We start from the raw sequence: 23,053 nt of genomic DNA on the forward strand, positions 1-23,053 counted from the left end.
ATTTCCTTATTGAAATCCTCGGAATCTTCATGTGCTCCTTCGTGATTTATTGCTTCATCTGTCTTGTTCAGAGAAATTGACTGTCAAAATCACTCTATAACTTTATGGTTTTCTCTTTACTAGAGTTTGGTTAATTGCAGCTCATAACCCAGAATTTAGAATTTTTCTATTAATTTGTAGCAAGTTTGTCAAAAATGAGTATTTTACTAACCTTTACCTGTAAAAATTTGAGTTAAATGTGCCGTAGTTTAATTACATAAAATGGCTTGTCATGTAGCGTATTTACTTGTGTATATCATGCCTCTTAATTTTTGATATGGAATTGCGGGAGAAAAATTATAACTATTTATATCTCGTGATTGGAGGAGGATAGGTTTCCTAGGAAAATAATGGACTCTTATCATAGAGGGTAAGAGAAGTAGAGGGAGATCAAGATGATAATGGTTAGACTCAGTTTCTAATGATTTAAAGAAGTATAGAAATAAACGAGGCCCCAGAACTAGTTACAGATACAGGATTGTGTAAATTCACATAGGCTTGCAGACTGAATGCTGAAAGGCATAATAGTCTTATAATGCAGATGTATGTGTATCTTGTATAGGATTTTCATCACATGTCAGTATAAATGTGACATGGTACATCCTGCTCACACTTTAAGGTTGAACTTACTCCCGTAATCTTCTTTATCTTAGTCACAGAAGCTTTCTCCCCTTATTTGGTGAAAGGCAGGTAGGTAATTCTGGATTCTAGGGTATTCCCTGGCCAAATCAGCTAGACGGAATGTGACAATATTGAACTGGCTGCAATTTTAGTACCAGGCTAACAAATTCCTGCTTTTGATGAATATTTTTGGAAGTCCCATCCTGAGTCCATAAGCCCAATGTTCAGTAAATAGGCCTTTAACCCTCTCCCTCTGATCTTCGAGGCTACTCAGATGCAACTTTTCAGACATCTTTTTTCTCTTTACAACACCAGATCTGTAGAGCCAAGGTTTGAATAGTAGTAACCATAAAACTACTACTCCTATATAACTGTGATTTTTACCAGGGATGCATGGGGCACTGTGGCAAAGGGAAATTAAAATTTCACTAACCAAAATTGCGCAGATTAATTTGGAAAGATTAAAATAATTTAGAAAATTTATAGTGGGTGATTTGAACAACCGTAGAGACCTAACTCATAGTTCAAATATAACAATTTTGTTTTGAAAAGTTTATTTTCACTATAGTACAAATTATGTATAGTGGAACCTCGATTCTCTGTTTTTGGAGGGAGCACGGAAAAAAAGCATACAACACGGGAAAATGGAAAATCTGGGTATGAATGGACCATTAACAATTTGGCTAAACATCACAAAAAAGAAATATGTATACTTATAATGTTACAAACACCCCTAAACTAAACCAAACTACAGCCCCAATGGGCCTTCCGCCAACCAAACGGCCGCTGCTTGGTCCAAAGGCCTGCAGATTACGAGGTGACGCATGGTCATTATGACGAATCCTCTTGGCCGATATTCCTGGCTCTCTAGACTGGGGTCGTCATCTCACTATTAAATAGCGCCTCAATTAAAGGTAATTGTAGAATGAGTTAACCTGGAACCAGTCCTCATATCCAGGTAAAAATGCCTGACCTGGCCGGGAATCGAACCTGGGCCCTCCGGGTGAGAGGCAGGCAAGTTTGACCGCAGGACCGGCTAATAACACCAAGCCAAACAACAGTCGACCACAAGTAGTTTTTAATTCTCTAATCTAATAAAATAACGCACATTAGATACAAAAGCGCCCGACATGATGGCGAAATATTTTTTAAATTTTATCTTCCATTGTAATTTGGTCACCGGTATACTGTTCTTAGTCAGTTTATGGAAATTTTGTACCACGTAAATTAGGCCTACATCGACTTTTAAAGGTTATGTTGAACTTGAGAATATGGTTTCGAATGTAAGTATCGATTGTCAAGTTCTCCAATGCATTATATTCAGTTCTGCCCGTCACTAATCACAATCAAATTGGAAAGAGAAAAATATCATTAACACTTCCGAAATTACAGTTATTCACGGCCTTGAGCTCAGCTGGAAAGCGCACTCGCTGTACAAGTCGGTACAAGTGCGAAATGATACGAAGTTTTAAATGTAATGTGCGCAGATAAAAACGACTGCAGTTTTTATAACATTTTAACACAAAAACGTGAAATTCCCAGTCTTAGAACCAAAACAGTAAAATGAAATAGCGTATGGCTTTTAGTGCCGGGATTGTCCGAGGACAAGTTCAGCTCGCCAGATGCAGGTCTTTTGATTTGACTCCCGTAGGCGACCTGCGCGTCATGATGAGGATAAAATGATGATGAAGACGTCACATACATCCAGCCCCCATGTCAGCGAAATTAACCAATTATGGTTAAAATTTCCGACCCTGCCAGGAGTCGACCTGGGACCCCGGTGGCCAAAGGCCAGCACGTAACCATTTAGCCATGGAGCCGGACACCTAAACAGTGATAGGAAATCCCAAAACCTCGCATGGCTTTATGTATGTAAGGTGCAACATCTGTTCTGGTCTCGATAACATAATCGTATGATATAGATGTTGATTCCCATAGGGAATCTGAAATATTTGTCCTGAATGAGCAAATTTATAATACCAATATAAATGGTCCGTTATTGGACATTATAAATTTTCCAGTTAGCTCATTCTTGGTTGCCAGCGTTTCGCCCTCGTGTGCTAGGGTGGGCTAATCAGTTGGTACCTAGCACACCTACCAATACGCTGGCTAGTGCATACCGTGGAGGCAACCAAGAATGAGCTAGCTGGAAAATTTATAATGTCCAATAACGGACCATTTATATTGGTATTATAAATTTGCTCATTCAGGACAAATATTTCAGATTCCCTATGGGAATCAACATCTATATCATCTGATGGCCAAGCAGGCATCAATTTTTAGTGATGAGACAAAGTCTCTTAGTGCATTGGCACTGCCGGTGGCTCCAGTTAGCCTACGCAGTGGCCTCCACGGTATGCACTAGCCAGCGTATTGATAGGTGTGCTAGGTACCAACTGATGAGCCCACCCTAGCACACGAGGGCGAAACGCTGGCAACCAAGAATGAGCTAGCTGGAAAATTTATAATGTCCAATAACGGACCATTTAAATTGGTAACATAATCGTATACGATAATATTAAAATACTAAATTTTTGTTACTTAAGAAGGAACAGTTTCGATTCCTGCCTGAAAGCTCAGTGACTATACAGTGCCGTGAGGGAAGTGCCGAAAACCTGTTCGGCGATACACTCGAAAAAAGTAAAAAAATAAACATCGAACCCTGGACATAATGTAGACGTTTTCAAGTACAAACATTTCGTCAGTTGCTTTGATGGTTTCAACTGAATTCCTTTTGTTTTAGATCACTCTGAACAATAGTTTCATATTTCCTCTGCTGTCTTCTTTCAGTGTTTGAGTAAATTTCTCCCAGCACTTTATCTTCTCTTCTACTACTATTTATACTCTCAATTTCTTGTCCCGGTAAACTTGCTCGAGGTCTCTGATCTTTCCCTCGTCCCTTACCTGTTCTGACTTGGATTTCTCTCCATCTTGTTCTTTTTATGCTATGTTCCTTTCCTTTATTGAGTGTCTTACTCTTTCATTCCACCAGGGCGTCTCTTTTTACCCTTACTCTCGCACTTGTCTTCCCGCAAACCTCTATTGCTTCTTTTATCAAGGTGTTTTTAAATTTTGTCCACTCTACCTCACCACTCTCCACTTCTTCTATAGGCAGTTGTCCTGTTGTACGGTCCTGATATTTGGTCCTTTTTCCTATCTGTTGTAGTTCCCACACATTAATCTTAGGCAATTTCCTGGTTGTTATCTTTGGTACATTAAAGTCTTTCAGATCTGCAACTAATAATTGGCGGTTCCTATTGAGGTTCTCACTTGGAATCGCCTTGACATCAGTCACAAGTCTACTTCTTTCTTTATCTGTAATGACATAGTCAATGACTGTCTTGCTCTTTCGATCCCAGCTCTAACAGGTAATCTTGTGACTGACTCTTTTGTTGAACCAACTGTTTTTTTCTACCAAACAGTTTCTTATGCAGAAGTCTAGGATATGTTCCCCATCTGAATTCCTTCTCCCTAGTCATGTGGTCCCATCACCTTCTCACAGCCATTCTTATCTGTCCTGAGCTGTGCTTTGAGGTCCCTGATGAGGTTTACCCTTTCTTGACTGATGGTCTCTTCTAGGTCTTCGAGAAACTTGTTCTTTTCATCTTGATTGCAACCGATGTGAGGTGCATACTCTTGCACCAGTGTCAGCTTCTCTTTCCCAAGGTGAACTGTTGCCTTTATAATCCTCTCATTGATGTACTGGATCTCTGTAATACCATCTAACTCTTTAGACAATATCAATCCTACTCCATTTCTCATCTCTCTGCTGTTACCATTCCAGTAGATGATATAGTTTTTCCTCAACTCTTTCTTCCCTTTACCTTTCCATTTAGTTTCACTCAGTCCTAGGATTGATATTTTCCTTCTCTCCATGATGTCCACTAACTCTTCACATTTTCCAGTCAAACTCAGTACATTGATTGTTCTTATTCAAGTGTGTTGTCTTCCAATATATTGGTCCGTTATTGAACATTATAAATTTTTCAGCTAACTCACTCCTGGTTGCCAGCGTTTCGCCCCAGTGTGCTAAGTTGGGCTTATCAGTTGGTAAATAGCATACCTATCAAGACACATGGCCAGTGCATACCATGGAGGCTAACTACTATTAATGAAAGTTTTCATTCCCCTCCCTGAGGGGAGGGGCGGGCCACCTAGAAGGTAACGCCTTCTCTCTGGCCAGGAGATTTGGCGGGGTTTGTGGGTTTAACGGAGTAGGAGGATGGGTTAGGGTGATTTGGCATGGTGGAGGAGGTGGGGGGAATTTTCCTCTGGCTGTGTGCTTTATTTACAACTTGGGTCTTTTACAATTTTGTCAGACTTTTGCAACGTTTCATATTACTATTTACAAATTACGATTGCAATTGGTGAATTCGAGTAATGGTATATACAATGATGTGAGCTGAGAGTTTTCACATACATGTAACACAGATGTTGAATATTAAAATATGACACCAACTTGATAGTTATACTTACATGAACACTGTATGTACAATGAGAAGGGGTATTAGGAATTTACATTATATGAGTAGAACCCATCTTGTAATGGGACTATATACAATGCGATACCAATTATAGATTTATATTTACATGAATACAGTATGTACAATGAGATGGGATAAAAGGGTTTTTACAATAAAAATTAGGATAGATGTTTTATTTGGACTATTAGCAGTATTGCACCAACAAGATAGTTATAAATGACATATATATGGTAAATACAATCATGTGAGCTGACTATGGTGTAGAAGAGACAGGATGACAATAATAATGTTAATTGGATTATTTACAGTATGTTCCAGTTAAATAGTTGTTCTTATATACAGCGGGTGTGTACAATCGACATCCTTATTTGGTCAGTTAGGGAGTGGGGAGGGTGTCGACGAGGGCTCACCATGATATTGAATTGCCATTACGATATGATTTATAGACTGACTGGGGTGTTAGGGGTGCGGGTGAGGTATTGGGCGTGGGGTGGGTGTTGGGGAGTGGTGGTTGCTGTCGTAGTTCTCTTGGAGGCATCGCCTCAGGTTGAGGGTAGGGATCGGTAAAGGTGGTAAGGTGTCTGGATGAAGTGTGGGTAAGGGGGAGGTGGGCCGTTGAGTAGGTGGTTTAGGAAGGGGTGATCCCGGTCCAGGGCTCGTCGATAGGTGCGCTGAAATTGGTTGAGGAGATAGGAGTCGAGATTTGGGAAGGGAAAGATGTCGTGTAGGTCTGAGGTGGGATAGCGGAATGGGAGCCGGAGGGCGTGGCGTACGATGCGTCGTTCTATGGAGAGGAAGGGGTGATAGAGGTTAGGGTTGGATTTGGCTATGACTGCCCAGATGGTGAGTCCATAGGTTATGGGTGGTTGGAGAAAGGATTTGTATGTGTGGAGGAGGAAGGAGGATTTGAGACCCCACCGTGTGCTGGCTAGGCGCCGTACCAGTCGGGCACGATTGGCTGTCTTGGATTTGAGGTGTTGGAAGTGGGAACAGAAGGTTAGGTGTTGGTCAAAGATGATGCCGAGGTATTTTAGGTTGGGTTGGGTGTAGATGCGTGTGTCCCGGACATAGAGGTTGAGGTGCCTGGGATTGCAGGTGATGCTGAATTTACCGCGGTTGCGGCTGAAGAGGATGGCTCGGGTCTTATCGGGGTTTACTTTCAGGTGCCACCGGTCGCACCAGGAAAGGAAGGTGTCGAGGTAAGGTTGGATGGTTCGCTTGATGGCTTGGACTGAGTATAGGGGCCAGGATTGCTGTATCATCTGCAAACTGTAGGAGCTGGGTGGGAGCAGGGGGTTGAGGGATATCTGCCACAAATAGGATAAAGAGTAGTGGAGAGAGGGGTGATCCCTGGGGGACTCCTAGAGTGAGAGGAAAGGGTGGGGAGAGTTGATTGTTTATGGATGTCTCGGTGGTGCGGTTGGTTAGGTATGAAGATATCAGACGGATGTAGGAGAAGGCAAAGAACCTTAGTTTGAAGAGGAGCGCTGGGTGCCAGATGGAGTCTAAGGCTAGTTGGAAGTCGAAGGTGATTAGGAGCGTGGGACGGGCGCGGTTAGTTATTGGATGTGGTTTGGATGAGACGGAGGAGTTGGTCTTCGGTGGAAAGTTTTGGCCGGAAACCGAATTGTGAGGGGGGAAGCAGATGGTTGGATTGCAGGTGGGAGTGGAGGTGGCGGACCAGGATTTTATCCAGGATTTTGGCTAGGATTGTGATTGGGGTTATGGGACGGTAGGAATAGAGTTCGGAGGGGGGTTTACCAGATTTAGGGAACAGGAGCATTGTGGTATGTTTCCGTGGAGTGGGATAGAATCCTGTGTGAAGGATGAAGGTGTAGAGGTCGGCCAGTAGCTTGAGGAGGGAAAGCGGGGCATGTCGAATGTGGAGGTAACGGGTTTTATCGGGACCGGGCGCTGTGTAACGGGATTTGGACAGAACTGATTGGATTTCGGTAGGTGTTATGGGGGTGTCAAGGGGGTTGTGGGAGAGGGTGTGGTTGTTTGATGTGGTGAGTTGGGGGGGGAGGCTAAGGAAAGATGTAGTGGAGTATCGGTGTTGTCGAAGTTGGAGTCAAGGTGGGAATTAAAGCGGTGGGTGAAATGCTCGGCAAAGATTTCCAGTTTCTCATCAGTGTTGGCTGGAGCTACGCCATATTGGATTATCGGGTATTTAGGGGTGGATTTAGTCCCGAGTAGGGTATTGAGTTTTCGCCAGAATTTGGTAGTGTGGGTGTGGAGCGAGTTCAGGTTGGTGCAGGTTTGGGCCCAGGTGCGGCGGGAGTGTGCAGTAAGATAGTTCCTAATAGTTCTGAGGATTTTTCGGTGTAGGCGAAGGAAGTAGGGGTCCCGGGTAGTCGTGAATTCTCGAAGGTAGGATTGAGAGAGTTTCTGTAGGTGGAGAAAGCGGGGGGGCAGTCTTGGCTGGGATGGGGAGTGTAGGGTAGTGGGGATACTGGATTCTGAGGCAGAGGTTATGGCGTTGAGGATGAACGTGTTGAGGATATCGACTGAAGTTTGATCAGTGAGGGGGAGAGGAGGGTTCTCTAGGGCTTGGTTTACATTGGTTTGGTAGGATGGCCAGTCAGCTTTGGCGAAATTGGGGATGGGAGTTGGAGGAGGGGGAATTGGGTGGGGATTTGAGGATGGGATTTGAAGGAGGACTGGGAGGTGGTCGCTTCCAATACTGGGGAGTAATTGGATGTTGAGTATGTGGGCTAGTGAGTTGTGAGCTATTATGGCGTCAGGGGTGGTATTGGAGGCAGGGCGAGTGTGGCCGGGTATAGGGATAAGGGAGCAGTCTCTGTCACTTAGGAGGTTTTGGAGGTTGTTCATTTCACGGCGGGATCTGAAGGTGAGGTTGAGGTCGGGTAATAGTAAGAAGTGGGGAAAGGTGTCACTCAGGTAGGTTAATGAAATCTAGGGGGAGGGGGAAGTGGTACCGGTGGTGGATGGTGGCTAGGTGTAGGATTTGGGAGCAGAAGTTCACTGTGATGGCTAGTGATTCTGGGAAAGAGAGGGGGTGTGGAGGAGTGTGGGTGCGAATGGGGAGGGATGTGCGGGTGGCTATTGCGGAACGTCCTTGGCCCATGTCGAGTGGGTGGTCTGCTCTGTGAATGGTGAAGCCGGGGAGGTGGGCGGATTGATACGGGCGGAGCATGGTTTCATTTAGGAGGATGGCGTGGGAGGGGTATTGAGTGGTGAGGGCTTTGAGGCGTAGGCGTTTGGAGTGAAAGGACTGGATGTTAAGGAAGATGATGGAGATGGGGTGGGGAGGCCGGGTTCTTCGTGTGGGGGCTGGGTTCATGGTTAAACTAGGGTCTCAAGACGGGTGAAGTGGAAGTGGGTGTTAAGGCCGGAGTGGGAGGTCTGGAAATGAACATTCAGAGTCTGGTTGGCGGCAGCCTGGAGTTGGGATAGGACTAGGGGGCGGTGGTAGCGGTGAATATTAAGGAGGGAGATGGTTAGAAAATGGATGATATCTTCGAGCGTTGGGGGTGGGAAGAGGGATTGGGATGGTTGGGTGGGAGCGTCAATTGTTCGGACCGGGGCGACCAGCTCAGGGTGGTTGTCAGGTGGTTGGGGGCGGGCTTTGCACGTAAGGGAGTATGTGGGGTGAGATTCTCTGCAGGTGTTGCATTTGTGGGGGAGGAGGACGTTGGGGCATTGGGTGGTGGTGTAGGACTGCGAGCAGTGGCTGCACACTGGATGTTCGGCGGTGCAGTGCGCAGTATCGTGTTTATTGTATGATAGCCAGCGCTTGCATCGGAGGGGTTGGGGGTCGGGGTCGGGGGCGCGGGAGTGTTCCACCCGGTGGTGATGCCTAAATATGGATACCCCACACTCCAGTATGCGATCAACATCCTGGGGAGTGGGGAGGAGGATTCGGACCATGAAGGTTGGGCCCGAGGAGTTCTTGATCCGAAAGGCCTTCCTCGTTTAACTCTTGTACGATGGTATCTTCTGAGATATCGGGGTCTACCCCACGGATGACACAACTGAAGAGACTGTGACGGGGGGTGGGGGTGGAGTTTTGGTTGTGGGCGGGGACAGGGGCTTGAGGGGAGATGCTGAACCAAAGTGGGCTGACCCAACTGAGCTGGTGAGTCTTCGTGTGGCGTCCTCCCCGTTGATTTTGATAATTACCCCATTGCTGGTGGGGCGGATATCGGCTATTTCCTCCCTCTTGAAATTAAACTGGAGAAGTTTGAGGAATACTTTTTGGGGGTTTCGATACTTGGGGGATGGTTTCAGGAGGAGGAAAGTGTGGGTGCCAGATGGAGCTTTCTGGAGGGTCCTGGGGTTGGTAATAGGTCGCCGGGCTCCTGAGAGCGAAGGGAATTCTTTGTTTGAAGAGGTGTTGGGTGGTGGAGGGTGAGAGGTGCTGGAGAAGATGGTGTTTGAAGGAACTTGATTGCTGCGCTGTCGGTGATGAGAACTTTCTGTCTGCTGGCGGAGTTCTCGGCGGGGCTGGTGTTGTGGTGCTTTGCCACTACTCGTGAAGAATCCCTTGTTGGAGCAGGCGATATTGGTAGATGGTGCGATGGCGAGAGCGGTGGCTGGTCAGTTGACGGGCAAATTACTGCTTGAGAGTGAGCCAGACTGTAAAGCAGGTAGTCCGTCGAAGCCTGGGTAACGGTGGTTGTGGCAGTAGTAGAGGTGGTGCAGGTGGTTGTGGCAGTGTTATGAAACATATTGAAGATCACAGTTCACCAAACTACACAAATACACTGGACTGTTCCACTCTTATCACAACGGGGAAATATATTCCCGAGTACTTGTAGCTCGTTTCAGAGCGTCTGTGGGGGTTGGTACCCCTGATGGTCCTAGGGTGAGCCCGGGAGGGTGACCTTGTGCTGCCCTCTGTAGGTACTTACACCAAACACTACAAGTCTTGGGGTGATACCCCACGAGAGGCCGCTCAGTCCACCTGTCTGATTGCAGTTTAAGTCCTCTGCGGAACCGCGTCAGCTTGCGGTGTAGATGCCCTCGTTGCTCATAGAAGTAAAAACATCACTCACCGAAAGCTTACCAATTTTCCCACTGAGCTTCACTGAAGGCGGCCGTATAACACGATCGACGATGACGATTGATGCCGTGGAGGCCACTGCGTAGGCCACTTGGAGCCACTTGTCCCGAATGGTGTTATAAATTTATTCGTTCGGGACAAATATTTCAGGTTTCCTATGGGAATCAACATCTACATCATATGTTGTCTTCTCTGGGGTTGTTGCACAACTGCAAGGCTTGGCCTGTCATCAGAGTGTAAGCCATCATACCTGGTGTGTGTCTGCGGGTGCTGTTGTCTGCTCAGAGTTCTTTGTTTGCATCTGAGGCTGGTATAAGTGTTGAAAGCAATTGCAGTTACTCTCCAACTGACTTGCTAGGCCTAACGTTAGAGAAGATTTTCTGTCAGAGTTATCTCCCTTAGCCTTTAGCAGTCCCTTGCCACATCTGCAAGGCAGTAGCTCCAGTTGAATTTATGTGTCATTTCCTACACAATGGCTTCAACAAGCCCCCTAAGGGTGAACTACTCTGCCCATAGCCATTGGTTCTCCCTTAGTTTGTCAGGTTTGGTAACAGCCGTCCAACCCTCGGCCAGTTACAGCTAGTACCACCTACTGTCGCATATGGTAGCAGGATGTACCTGACAAGAAATGATTTTACAGAGATTTAAAAACATTTTCATTTTTATAATGGAAATTTGCAAGTAATATATACTGTATAATCAATTGTACTTTTATATATATATATCAATTACGGCTATCTACTTTGAAATGCATCACTGATTGATGTTGTGACTTCACCGTTCGAGTGAATGCGAACCTACTTACTTGTGAGGCTGATGGTAGCGCCATCTCTGAACAGCATTTATGCACTAAGTCGGCGTCTGTACCTGTATTGTCAAAATAAATCTCATGAGCACACGCGCATAATATAAAACTTTGAAGAAAACATGTTGCAGAACATCAATATATTTATGCAATCAGTGAACACAAACTTTGCTAACAGTGTATCTACATAAGATATGTGACAGCATCCTTGCTGCCAAGAAACTTAAAATGTGGTGACTCGGACATAAGAGTTGTGCTGTTCCCATAAATTGATGGGAGTTATTTTCATACAAATTCAAGAAGGGTCTGTATTTTCTGTGCTGAGTGAATACCTGATTGTTTGTTGGGCCCGAGAGGGATTTTGAAATTATTCTGTGAGTGCATCAAATACCTGATTTTTATATTTTTAAAGAGCAGAAAAATGTCTTAGACCCTCCATGTAGTATAATATTGGCTTGTAAGAGACCTCTGGTGCCACTTTTGGTGTTTGCCTGACAGAGTTAGTGGTAGATTGGCAAGGGAAGATCTGGTCTGGTAGAGTAAAACGGAATGTCGAAATTGACCTCATTCAGCTTAGAAGTGTTGAATCAAAATGCCTGCACATGGTAACTGCGGCTATATGAGTATTATTATACAAGATGAGGGGAACACTGGTAGTCGGATTGAGGAAGATGGAAAGGTGACATAAACATCCCCACCCGGAGGGGCTGGACAAGGGAAATGGATGATCATGATGTTGATGTTATTATTATTATTTTTATTATTATGTGTGTATGGGCCCAGTGGATCACGCAAAGCTCTAACGATTCTGTTTTCTGAGTTGCCATACAGTTCTCATCCTTCCTCCATGGATCCTTTTTTGTTCTTCTTTCCACTTTGCTCCAGTCTTCTTTTTCACTTCTTTCTCTGGTTGTACTTTCCATCCATTATTTTTTTTCCTATAAAGGTTTCTGTCCGCAGTTTCATCTGAGTTCATCTGGGCTTTTTCCAGATCCTTCTTCATTTCCAGTACCCATGGAATATTTTTTAGATGTTCTACGTAGGTGAGAATCTTGTGTGTCAGTGTACTTGCCGGCAGTCTGCAGACGTGCCCATAACATTTCAGACGTCTTTTGGGGATGTCTGCTGCAATGTTGGAAAGCTCTTCTGTCATTTTGCGTGACCTCAGTCTATATCCATCTTCTCTTTTTCGGGGGCCGAGAATTTTCCTCAGGATTCTTCTTTCTTCTTTTAAAATGTTTTCTAGGTCACCTTTTCCATTTAGTGTAAGTGTCTCGCTGGCATATAAGACTTCGGGCTTGATTACTGTATTATAGTATCTGATCTTTGCATGGTGGGACAAGCACTTTTTATTGTATATGCTGTGAACCCTACCGTAGGCTTTCCGAAATTTTTGTAGGTGAATTTTCTGGGCAGCCCTCTCGCCTCCCGTTGGTTCAAGTATTTCTCACAAGTACTTGAAGTATGCTACTTGGTTGATTTGCCCATATGTCGTGTTCAAATTTTGGATGTCAAGTTTTGAGCAGAAGAACTTGGTCTTTTCAAAGTAAATTTGTAGGCCAACCTTTCCAGCACATTTGCTAAGGGTTTCAATTTGTTTAACGGCTGTGACTACATCATCTGTCAATATGGCCAGGTCATCTGCAAAAGCGAGGCATGATATCTCAACACCCTCTTTGGGTCGTCCTAGTCGTATGGGGCGCCAGTATCCCATGTCTTTCAATACCTTCTCCCACTCGTGGATGACTTTGTTTAGGACAAGGTTGAAAAGAAGCGGAGATAAGCCGTCACCTTGTCGGTCGCCAGTTTTAATCGGGAATGGTTCAGAGATATCCCCCATGAATTTAACTTTGGAGATAGTGTCGCAAGCCATTGGTAAACATTGTGTTATTATGGTATAGACAGCAAATACACAAGACTGCGTACAAAGGACAGGTCTCCATTGGTTACAGACCTTCGAAATAATCACCCAAGGTTTCCACTGTGCGTACATCTTTGATCATGGACACTGGACGGCCTGGGCGAGGCAAATCGGCAGTTGATACTCTACCCCATTTAAACATCTCCGCTCACATCGCCACTGTTCTATAGGGCATGGCATGCACACCTAATGCTTCCCGTCTGACATATTTGTGCTATTTTTTGTAGAGATTTATTTGGTGTTGAGTTCTCTGAATGTTGTCTGACAATAGAGCAAATTCATCAGCAAATCCTAAACAGTTTAAACTTAATTTTTATTTGGAACTTCTAATTTTTTATATTCTTCTACTTTCTACCATTTCCTCATTACACAATAAAACCTGCCTTCAACGGACCCTTGATCAAGCGGAAATAGTTGATGGTCCTTTTAATTTAGGGTGAAAAATGTATTAAACTTTCTTCATTAAATGGAAACTGTATTATGCAAACAATGGAACTCAAAATGCCCATTTTAATGGGAAATTTCAGAGTTCTGGAGTGCAGCGTTTACAAAATTTTTAGGCATCTAGTGAAAAAGTTTGCTGTAATAGTTGATTCTGTAGCTAACAAGGAATGTGCAAATAGGTCTTCGTTCTTTTGTTTTCGAACTTGCTCGTTAATGTGTATGACTAATTGCTTGCCTGACATCAGATGGTGCTTCAATTCTTGAAAATGAAACAGTCTCTTATAGTGCATAGGCACTGCCGGTGGCTCCAAGTAGCCTATGCAGTGGCCTCCATGGTATGCCGTAGGAATGCTATTTACCAACTCGTGAGGCCAAATTAGCACACTGGGGCGAAATGCTGGCAACCAGGAATGAGTTAGCTGGAAAATTTATAAGGTCCAAAAACGGACCAACTACATAGTAAATCTCGTTAAGACTTTTCTGCAGGGGACAACAAAAATGAACGTGTTAAACAAGAAAATGTACTACTGAATATATGAATAAAAACTATCCAACAGAGATGTGGGAACATTAGATACGATTTTTTCTGACATGAAGACATTTTACATCGTGTATCCGCAGGTACAGTGAAAACCATATTTACCATTTAATGAGAGAAAATTTTAAAAGGTGTGAAAAACACGAGAGAACAAATATGAAAACATATGCACGGGGGCCAATAAAAATATCCAGGTATTATTGCAGATCACTCTCTGAAGTCTCTGAAGTAGAAGTCTTTTATTTAAGAACATTGGGTTATGAAACATTATTTTCTGGTCGGATTCTTACACAATGAATTCAGCCATCTACGATAGCGACAGAATGACTTTGGTCGCCATTTTGAAAACTTCGACCAAGTCGAATCGATAGTCGAAACTCAAAGGTGCAATTTAAACATTTGCGACCTCTGCGCGCTTAAAGATGCGGATGCCAGTCCACTTTCTGAAAGATTTTAATGTTGTCTTCATTAGAAAGGAATTTCACTTTTTCTGTATCCATACCTAGGCTATCACAAGACAAATATGCACCATGCTAGTCAGTTTCACATTATTATGTTCCTAATCTAGATATAGGCTACCTTATCACACGAAAAACTTTACTGTACCACTGAACATAAAATACATTTCTAACTTCTGAATGGAATACAAGCACAAATAGGCTCACTTTTTCCATAATCACGTAACTGTGGTTACGGCATTACCCGAGTTGTAAATCACGTTTCTTTCTCAAGAGTGTCAGGGCAAAAGATTATCACATTTTTGGTGTTATGTTGCAGGAAGGTGTCTGAAAATGAGGTCAGACTGAATTCAAAGCATCTAATGGATATATAATTGTGACAAACACTCCACCTTTACAATACAAATTATCTATCTTTATTTTAAGACAACATTATTATATTTTGAGACATGTTTCGTCCTCCTTTAGGACATCTTCCAGTCGATGATATGGATGGTTGGAGAGTTTTTGTAAAAGACATCAGATAATTTTTAATGAACTTTGCAGTGAATTGAATGACGTCAGTAGTGAGCCATCATGGAATGGATTTTTAAACTACCTCCCATAATCGAAGGATACGAACCTGGAAACGTAGCAAACTGCGACGAGATGGGACTATTTTTCTACACGTTAACAAATAAATAGTTGTGTTTGAAAGTTGAGAAGTGTTCGGAGCAATATTGTCCAAGGAAAGATTAACCTTTTTATTTATGTGATTTTATGTCAAGTGTAATGGGGAAATCCTTAGTGATCGGTAATGCTTCAAAGACATTGATATAAGGAGCGTGAATAATGTCACAGATCATTCAAGAATGGTTAACGGAATTTAATGGAAGAATGAAAGTTTAAACCCAGCATTTTTTTTTTGTTTTTTTTTGTTGATAATGCAACAAGTCGCCCCAACATCGAACTTTCCAATGTATGCCTTGCTTGGTTCCCTCCAAACACCATGAATGTTGCTGAACTAGTGCACTGTGGTGCAACATTAAGGATGTTAAAGTGCATATGTAAACTGTTAATGCAATCTTTGCTTCTCAGTATGAATTCTAGGTCATGCGCATCTGAACTATCTCGGTACTAGATGTACTGTTGTGGACAGACCAAGGTGTTACGAAGTTGTTACCAGAAACTGTGACAAAGTGTTACAGATAGGCAAGGTTTCCAATGAGAAAGTTACTGATAGTGAGGAAACTGAATATGAACAGCAAATGCTGCTATAGGGTTGAAGGATGACAATTTGTGTGAAGCTTCTTCCACACTTGGGGGGGAGGAGCTTGAGATCATCTGTGAAGGCCAGAAGGTAGTTGAAGAGGTATTGGGGATAAGCCATTTACTTGTCTAACACCTGTTCAGATCTTGAATCTAATTGATAATTCCCCTCTAAATTTGAATTTGGATGTGGTGTTGGTTAGAGTTGCTTTCCCAAGGTTCAAGTTCTTGTTGTCCAGTCCCAGTTCAGTGAGTGTATGGAAGAGAGACTACAGTCATATCTACTGAGTCGTAGGCCTTCTTGAAATCGACAAAGGTTGCTTCGTAGGGTAATGGGACACTTAGGTTCTTGCAGGTGAGGACGGTTTTGAGGTTCAGGATCTGTTCCTTGCATGACCTTGACTACCTGAACCCAGCTTGGTGTTCTATTCAGGAGTCCAGTTGAGCCTCTACTCTCATGAGTACTCCTTTGGAAAAGATTGTACAGGTCACCGATAGGAGGGAGGTTGCTTAATAATTATAAGGATCAGATTTGTCTTCCTTCTCTTGTAGTGGGTGGATGGTAGCCAATGTCGAATTGCTCGGTAGTTTTCTGTCACCCATATGTTGGATATGATCTAGTGGATGCTTTGGATTGACTCCTTGTATGAATGTTTCCTAAATTTTGTACTGATATAGTCTTTGTCTGCTGCTCTGTTAGATTTGAGTTCTGGAATGATCTTCCGGAATTTCCTCCTTAGTAAGCATTCTTGGGTTTGAAGTGTAGTTTCTGTCAGGTTTCTCTGAGCTGAAGAGGTTATTGAAATTCTCTGCTAGGGCTGTGGTGCAATCCTTATTTTTCAGTTTCAACTTTCCGTCTGGTCCCCAGAGTTCAAGTGTTGGGGCTAAGTAGGGGTGTGTCTGGGATTTAAAATGCCGGTAGAGGTCTCTGGTGGTGTTCCTCCGGAAGTCTTTCTCCACTTGGTTGATTATCTCCTTGTTGTTCTGCCTCTTAGAGATTCTGATAATTCTGGCTGTGATTTTCCTGGTTGTTAAGATTATTATAGTTCCATTTGAGCCATACTTGCCTGTGTTCAATTGCCTTGCACATGCTGTTGTCCACCATGGGTATTTGTTCCTTCTGATTGGCTGGGATAGTTGCAGCCACCGTATTTTGTCAGTTGCTTCTGTAGTTGTGGCCAGTCATTTTTGTTCTCGTTTTGTGTTGAAGTCGTCATTGTCTCTCACCTTGGTTTGGTTGAATCTTGAAATTCTTGACTTGTTGCTGTTGTTACATTTGTTCCTTGTGTGTGGGTTGAAATCAATTTTAATCTGAGTCGATGTCGGCACTCCTGAGTACTTTTGACAGTGCAGTAAAACATCATTACATCGTTTTTCAAGGGGGAGGGGGAAAATGACGATGGATGCGGGTGACATATAATAGGGGGAAAGCAAAATAATAAAATACGGATACTGTATTTGGGCATTTTTCATCAAATAATAATAATAATAATAATGATAATGATAATAATGCCTCCAAAGTCGGGTGCAGATCATTACAGTTGTGGCGTGGTAGGCGATCTACGCGCTTATAAAAATGCGGTTCTACCTAAGGTGAATCCTAATGCATAAATCGGTGCACACACACAGCCCCCGAACTGTCAGAATTAACCAACGAAAGTTAAAATCCCCGACCAAATCGTGACCCCTTGAACTGAAGGCCAACACGTGCTAACCATTTAGCCATGGAGCCGGACAAGCTCATAATATACATAACGGTATCATAATATTGCAATCATGATATACGCGATGAAAATAATAAGCACGACTTTTATGCCGTTTCGTTTTACTTTACCTTAATCTCATAATAATTGGAAAACCTTCAAGGTCAGTTCTCTTATACCAAATTAATTATATACGTGGATATTACGGCAATAACCTGTATTTTGGTAAAGATTCCGTAGACCCTTCACGAACGATAGGTTAAAGGTCCCACATGGCATGGTACGGACGAGGTTAGAAATTCAACATGGCACGCCTCAGACGATGTTACAGCGGGCTAATTGATGCTGCCAACTTAGGAATTAGTTTCAAGACCAAGCTATGTAGTGAAAAGATTATTGGTCCAGGTTGTAACAGCTGGGCAGGGCGCAACAGAGTGGTCAACAGGCCTCTAGCATCCCACACACAGCACAAGGTACGACGCGATTAATAACCCTGTGACTAATTAAAACGAACCCGGTGTATGCCGTGACTGTTTTAAACTGCGCGATTTTCTCATTTTCAACGAAGCTGGCGACCCTAGCCAGCCAATAGTAACACAGAAAATGGTGGCAAATTTGAGTTTTAAAGTGCCTCCATTTTAATTCTTGTAAATAAGAATACGTCTAGGGGCCGGTTAGTGGGTCGAGGAGATGCGTTGGCACGAGGAGGCTCGTAGTGATGTTGCACGTGAATAACCTGTGCACAGCACTCCAGCCTACGAGATCCTTGCTCACGACTAGCAACTCATGATCGCTCGTACATTCTCGCGTAATAGGTTGCCGCTATTATATGCTAGAGTATTCAGCTGTCCCTTTAAATTCAAAAACTTTTGCGTATATTTTTCTTACGTACAATTGATCTATGGTGGAAAATTATGGCCGAGGACAAATATTTTTTTTGACGATCAATGCGATAAAACGATAGTTAGAGGAACAATAGATGTGGGGGAATTTAACATTGGTTTATATGGAACATTTTTGGGACCGAATAAATTGAACAACGGATACGGGAAAACGACAGTTCAGGGAATGATGCATCGAGGTTCTGCTGTATCTCCTGGCTGCTCCTTCTGCTAATGGCTACGTGGTCCAGTTGGAACTCCCCTGGGATGGGGTTGGGACATCTTCATGTCTTGGCTGACCTGGGAAGGTGTTTGAAAGCTGTGGATTTAAGGACTAAGTTGTATTTGAGTTGAAATATAAATTGCAAAGGAAGGGAGACCATAAGCAAATGCAGCCTATACCATGTATAATCTGGTAAGCCTAATTTCTGATATGATTGTGCTACTGTAATTATTAATGATGTGTGTCCAGTTAATAAAATTCAGCTTAAAATCCTGTGAATGGTAATACGAAAGACGTATCTCACACAATAACAGGAATGCTTTAAAACCGAAGCATCATTTCATAGAAGAGGGAGATAGATATTATACTGATATTCCATTAACCTATTAACATGTAACAAACATTGCATTTTGTATTGAAATATAAATTCAAAGGAAGTGGGATCATAATTAAATGTAGCCTACACCATGTATAACTGGGTAGGCCTAATTTCTAATATGATTGTGCTACTGTAGTTATTAATGATGCGTCCAGTTAATGAAATTCAGCTTAAAAACCTGTGAATTATAATACAAAAGAGACATCTCGCACAATAACAAGAATGCTTTAAAACCAAGAAGAGATAGGTATTATATTAATATTCCATTAACTTACTAACATGTAGCAAACATGACATTTTGTATTAAAATATAAATTCAAAGGAAGGGGTATCATAATCACATGTAGCCTACACCTTGTATAACCTGATAGGCTTAATTTCTAATATGATTGTGCTGCTGTAATTATTAATGATATGTCCAGTTAATAAAATTCTGATATTGTGATATTCTGCATCACAAGTTGTCATTAAGAAGAGGCTCAACTTCGATGATTAATGCAATAATCTTCAAAGTCATCTATTTAAATGCTGGAATAAATATACCACCTCTGGTCTTGGACCGTTCCAATTCGTTCTTCGAAAATGTTTTTATTTTTTGCCCTTCTTTCTTAGGTTGTCGTACAGGTATTTCAAATGGAACCTCTTATTCTGTGCAAAAAGAGTACAGGAAAAAAGTGACAAACGAATAACATTATGCCCGGCACTGTTCAGAAGAGCGAAATGATGTTAACCCTGACAGTAACACCATACGTTTTTCTGACGTGTTGTGCGAATGAATGCCATCTATTCCTCTTAAGGAGGGGAGAGTTATCCCCTCCACCACCTTTATTCCTTGTTCATTCCATCTGGTAACTTTAATGTAACTTTAAATAATAGGCTTTGAGTGACACGTCTTCGAAACGTGTGGTGTAACTAAAGCGATATTTATAGACGTGTTACTGTCAGGGTTAATGCTACACACTGCTGACTTGATCATTAATGTTAACGCCACGTTAGTTAACCAGCTTGTTATAGTATTCTGTGAAATGCAATTCCTATAACGCCACATTAAAATCTTAACAAGGTGTTAACTAACACCCCGTTATCGAATTTTTAACATTGGTTGATGAAGCTAGCATTTTCAGAAGAACTTTTTTTGATAGTTTTGAAGTATTTCATGCACATCTCCCAGTAAAAATAACACAATATTTTAAAAAAATGAATACCGCAGGACCCCTACTAATGAGTGACATCATGTAAAAGGTTATTTTACTCATCTGCTTTGTAAGTATTATTATTATTATTATTATTATTATTATTATTATTATTATTATTATTATTATTATTATTATTATTATTATTATTATTATTACCTAGTTTATGCCCCGATTGGATCACTTTAATTAGTCACATTAAAGTCTAATAGTATTAAATAGTGAGCTTTTCTTCTTCTTCCGCTCCCAAAATTTCTTCATCCTGTCGGACCTGGCTGCCCTTTGGTTGTCAGTAATGGTGTACTTCCTTCGTTCAAATGTTACGAGTTTGAATCTGTTTGGTTTTCCATGTTCCTTAGAATTCTCTTCTCTTCTCTTCTCTGCCTTCAATTTGGAGCATTGATAAATTTAATTCCTCTAAATCATTTATGATCTCTGTGAACCAGGTGTTCTTTGTTTTGTTTTTCCAGAAGTAACTAAATAACTGCTTCATTAATCGGGTTTCTGGCAGTCTGAATATATGACAAAAAAAAAAAAAAAAAAAAGGCAGTTCTCCTTTTCTGGATTGTATCTATTATTGATTTGCTTTCCTGATATACCACTTCATTAGGTAATAATCTCCATTGGCCATCAACTTGGTGTTTCTCATTGATGATTGTCCTGATGATTCTTCTATCTACTTTCTGCAATTTATTGGTGGTTGTGTAACTATTTTGATGACTACCAATAAATAAAATCATGAATAAGAATATATAAATAAAATTACTCAAAAACTTAATAAAATTAATAAACATAATGAACCGAAATGTCCGTAGTATGGGCGCCAGAGTTCACCAGAATGGATCCCTTGAATTTTGATAGAGCATGATAAACTTTATATCCCAGGGCGTGTACATAATGCTGCGTACTGGTACATCTGCTGCAGGCCTTGCCTAACCTCCTGAAAATGACTAAATAGGTAGGAACTGCACCTAGGTTCATCAATAACTCCACTGATTCTAAAATAGCTAACTATATTCTTAACAAAATCCGTGCATGTGCCCCATCAACACACAAAATTATACATATAATACACACAGAAAATATTGCTGGAAGACTCCGTATTTACAACAACAACAACAAAGAAAACAGTGGGAAAATGAAAGCGAGAACTAAACTACCATTTGTAGATAGTCCGACGAACAATGTACATACATGTAGATAAATACCCTTCACTGTGTCTGTATCAATACTGCTTGCCAATTCTCATAATCAGCACTTCTAACATCACACAGATACTGTACCTCGTAATACTGTGTTCACAGACTTTAACACTTGTTACAAAGATATACATTTGAGCAACACATGCTTATCCATCCTGAACATAAATTATGGAAAGTCTGAGATAGCTTTCACCAACATATAATGCCAGGCCGCCACAAGTGCTAGAATACTTAATGCATAATCACTCCACAGTTTGTCGATCAGCCACTTTCCACGAATATAACAAGACTACGTTCCATGAACGTTTGAAGTCCAGTCCATTTCAGCCGTGTCACTCCAGTACCGCGTATCAGCACCACTTCCTTCCCGTACAGTGTGTCAGTTGTCCTTCTTGTCCACACCGAGTGTCTGAAGTGGTTCACTTCCGTACTGATGTCGAAGTTTATATCAACATCCGCTTCTCCCTTCCTGTCAGATGATACGTCTGGATTGGTCCTTGCCAGCCAATCATGAGTGATCCACCATTAAGGGTTGCCCTCAACTTTTTCATGCACCCAAGACATAAACAAATGCTGGGGTATATCACATGAGTCATAGAACTTTCCTATTACAATAACATCAACAAACACATTTCATAAGACACTGGGATGTCCGCATGAGTCATACGAATTACCCGAGTCCAAGATAGCAATGTTCTCCCACTCGTGCAAAACAAATTACTCATACTACATATGCGGATATCTCCCAGCTTACAAATATAAATGACAAAATATACAAATGAAATACTGATAATAATAATAATAATAATAATAATAATAATAATAATAATAATAATAATAATAATAATAATAATAATAATAATAATAATAAATCGAATACTGACAGTAACATCTCTAACTTCTACATACAGTGCGAGGGTGTGATATATGTACTATCACAGTTGATTTAGTCTGTTTTGTAATATTGGTTAAGAATATTTGTGTCTTATCTGGTATTTTTGTTGCAGACCTACAATGTTGGAGCAAAGTGAGGTCAGTGTATACGACCTGAAGGATCACCCTGATTTTCAGTACAGACCTGGTACTGTTGTTATCAGGGTGGCCAACTTTGAAGGGGAGGATGCTAATTGCACTGCAGGGCAGGTGCTGGATAACTATCCTGAAGGAAAAGTGAGTAGTAAGATACTTGGTAAATACTCAGTTTACAAAATAACATTGCAGTACCATACGACAATGATAGTTTTAAGTAAATAATATGAAGACTTATCGATAAAAATGTAAGAGGGCTCTGAAAAGTAAGGTAACACAGTTTTTCTCGTGAGATATTTGTAAGAAAATAAAGTTGTATTGTGTCTCTGGAAATAATATTGCTCTGAAGAGATAAATACCTGAGAGTGAGGAATGCCTGTAGCTTTTATACAGAATACAGCAGAGCCTCAATTCTCCATCTCTTGGAGGGACCATAGAAAAAACAAAAATCTTGTGTATAAATTACATGAGTTACGGATCTGAATACTTCAGATTCAGTTTCACTGGGGAATCTTAGTCACTTTCCCCTGAAAACGTTTCAGGTCAGCAACTTTGATCAGCAAAGCTCATCAAACAATGCTACTAAGCAGCACCAAGGCAAGCAACAATCAATCACAAGTAGTTTTTTAGTTCTCTAATAAAATAAAGCTCATCCAATAACAAAGTGCCTAACACGATTGTGAAATCTTTTCTTAAAAAAAAAAAATCATTTTCCTGTGTTATTTGGTTGCCAGCATCAGTAAGTTTCTGTAAGTCTTGTTTTGAAGCGATTTTGCGATATCTTTACGAATCATATGTTTCTGGTTAAGAAAATATGGATATTATGTTTGCGAATTAAAGCGATAAGGCCATTTTAAAG

At 41.7% G+C, this 23,053-nt stretch overlaps 1 protein-coding gene across 1 annotated transcript in view; it reads left to right on the forward strand.

Moving 5' to 3' along the window:
• LOC136876122 ((E3-independent) E2 ubiquitin-conjugating enzyme UBE2O) overlaps positions 1-23,053 on the forward strand; it is a 322,520-nt gene that overhangs the window by 182,675 nt on the left and 116,792 nt on the right. Inside the window, exon 9 of the mRNA XM_067149804.2 lies at positions 22,173-22,335. Coding sequence (XP_067005905.2) covers positions 22,173-22,335 — 163 coding nt within the window. The remainder of the gene's footprint in view (positions 1-22,172; positions 22,336-23,053) is intronic.

Source organism: Anabrus simplex, chromosome 6 (assembly GCF_040414725.1).
Source record: "Anabrus simplex isolate iqAnaSimp1 chromosome 6, ASM4041472v1, whole genome shotgun sequence".
NCBI lineage: Eukaryota > Metazoa > Arthropoda > Insecta > Orthoptera > Tettigoniidae > Anabrus > Anabrus simplex.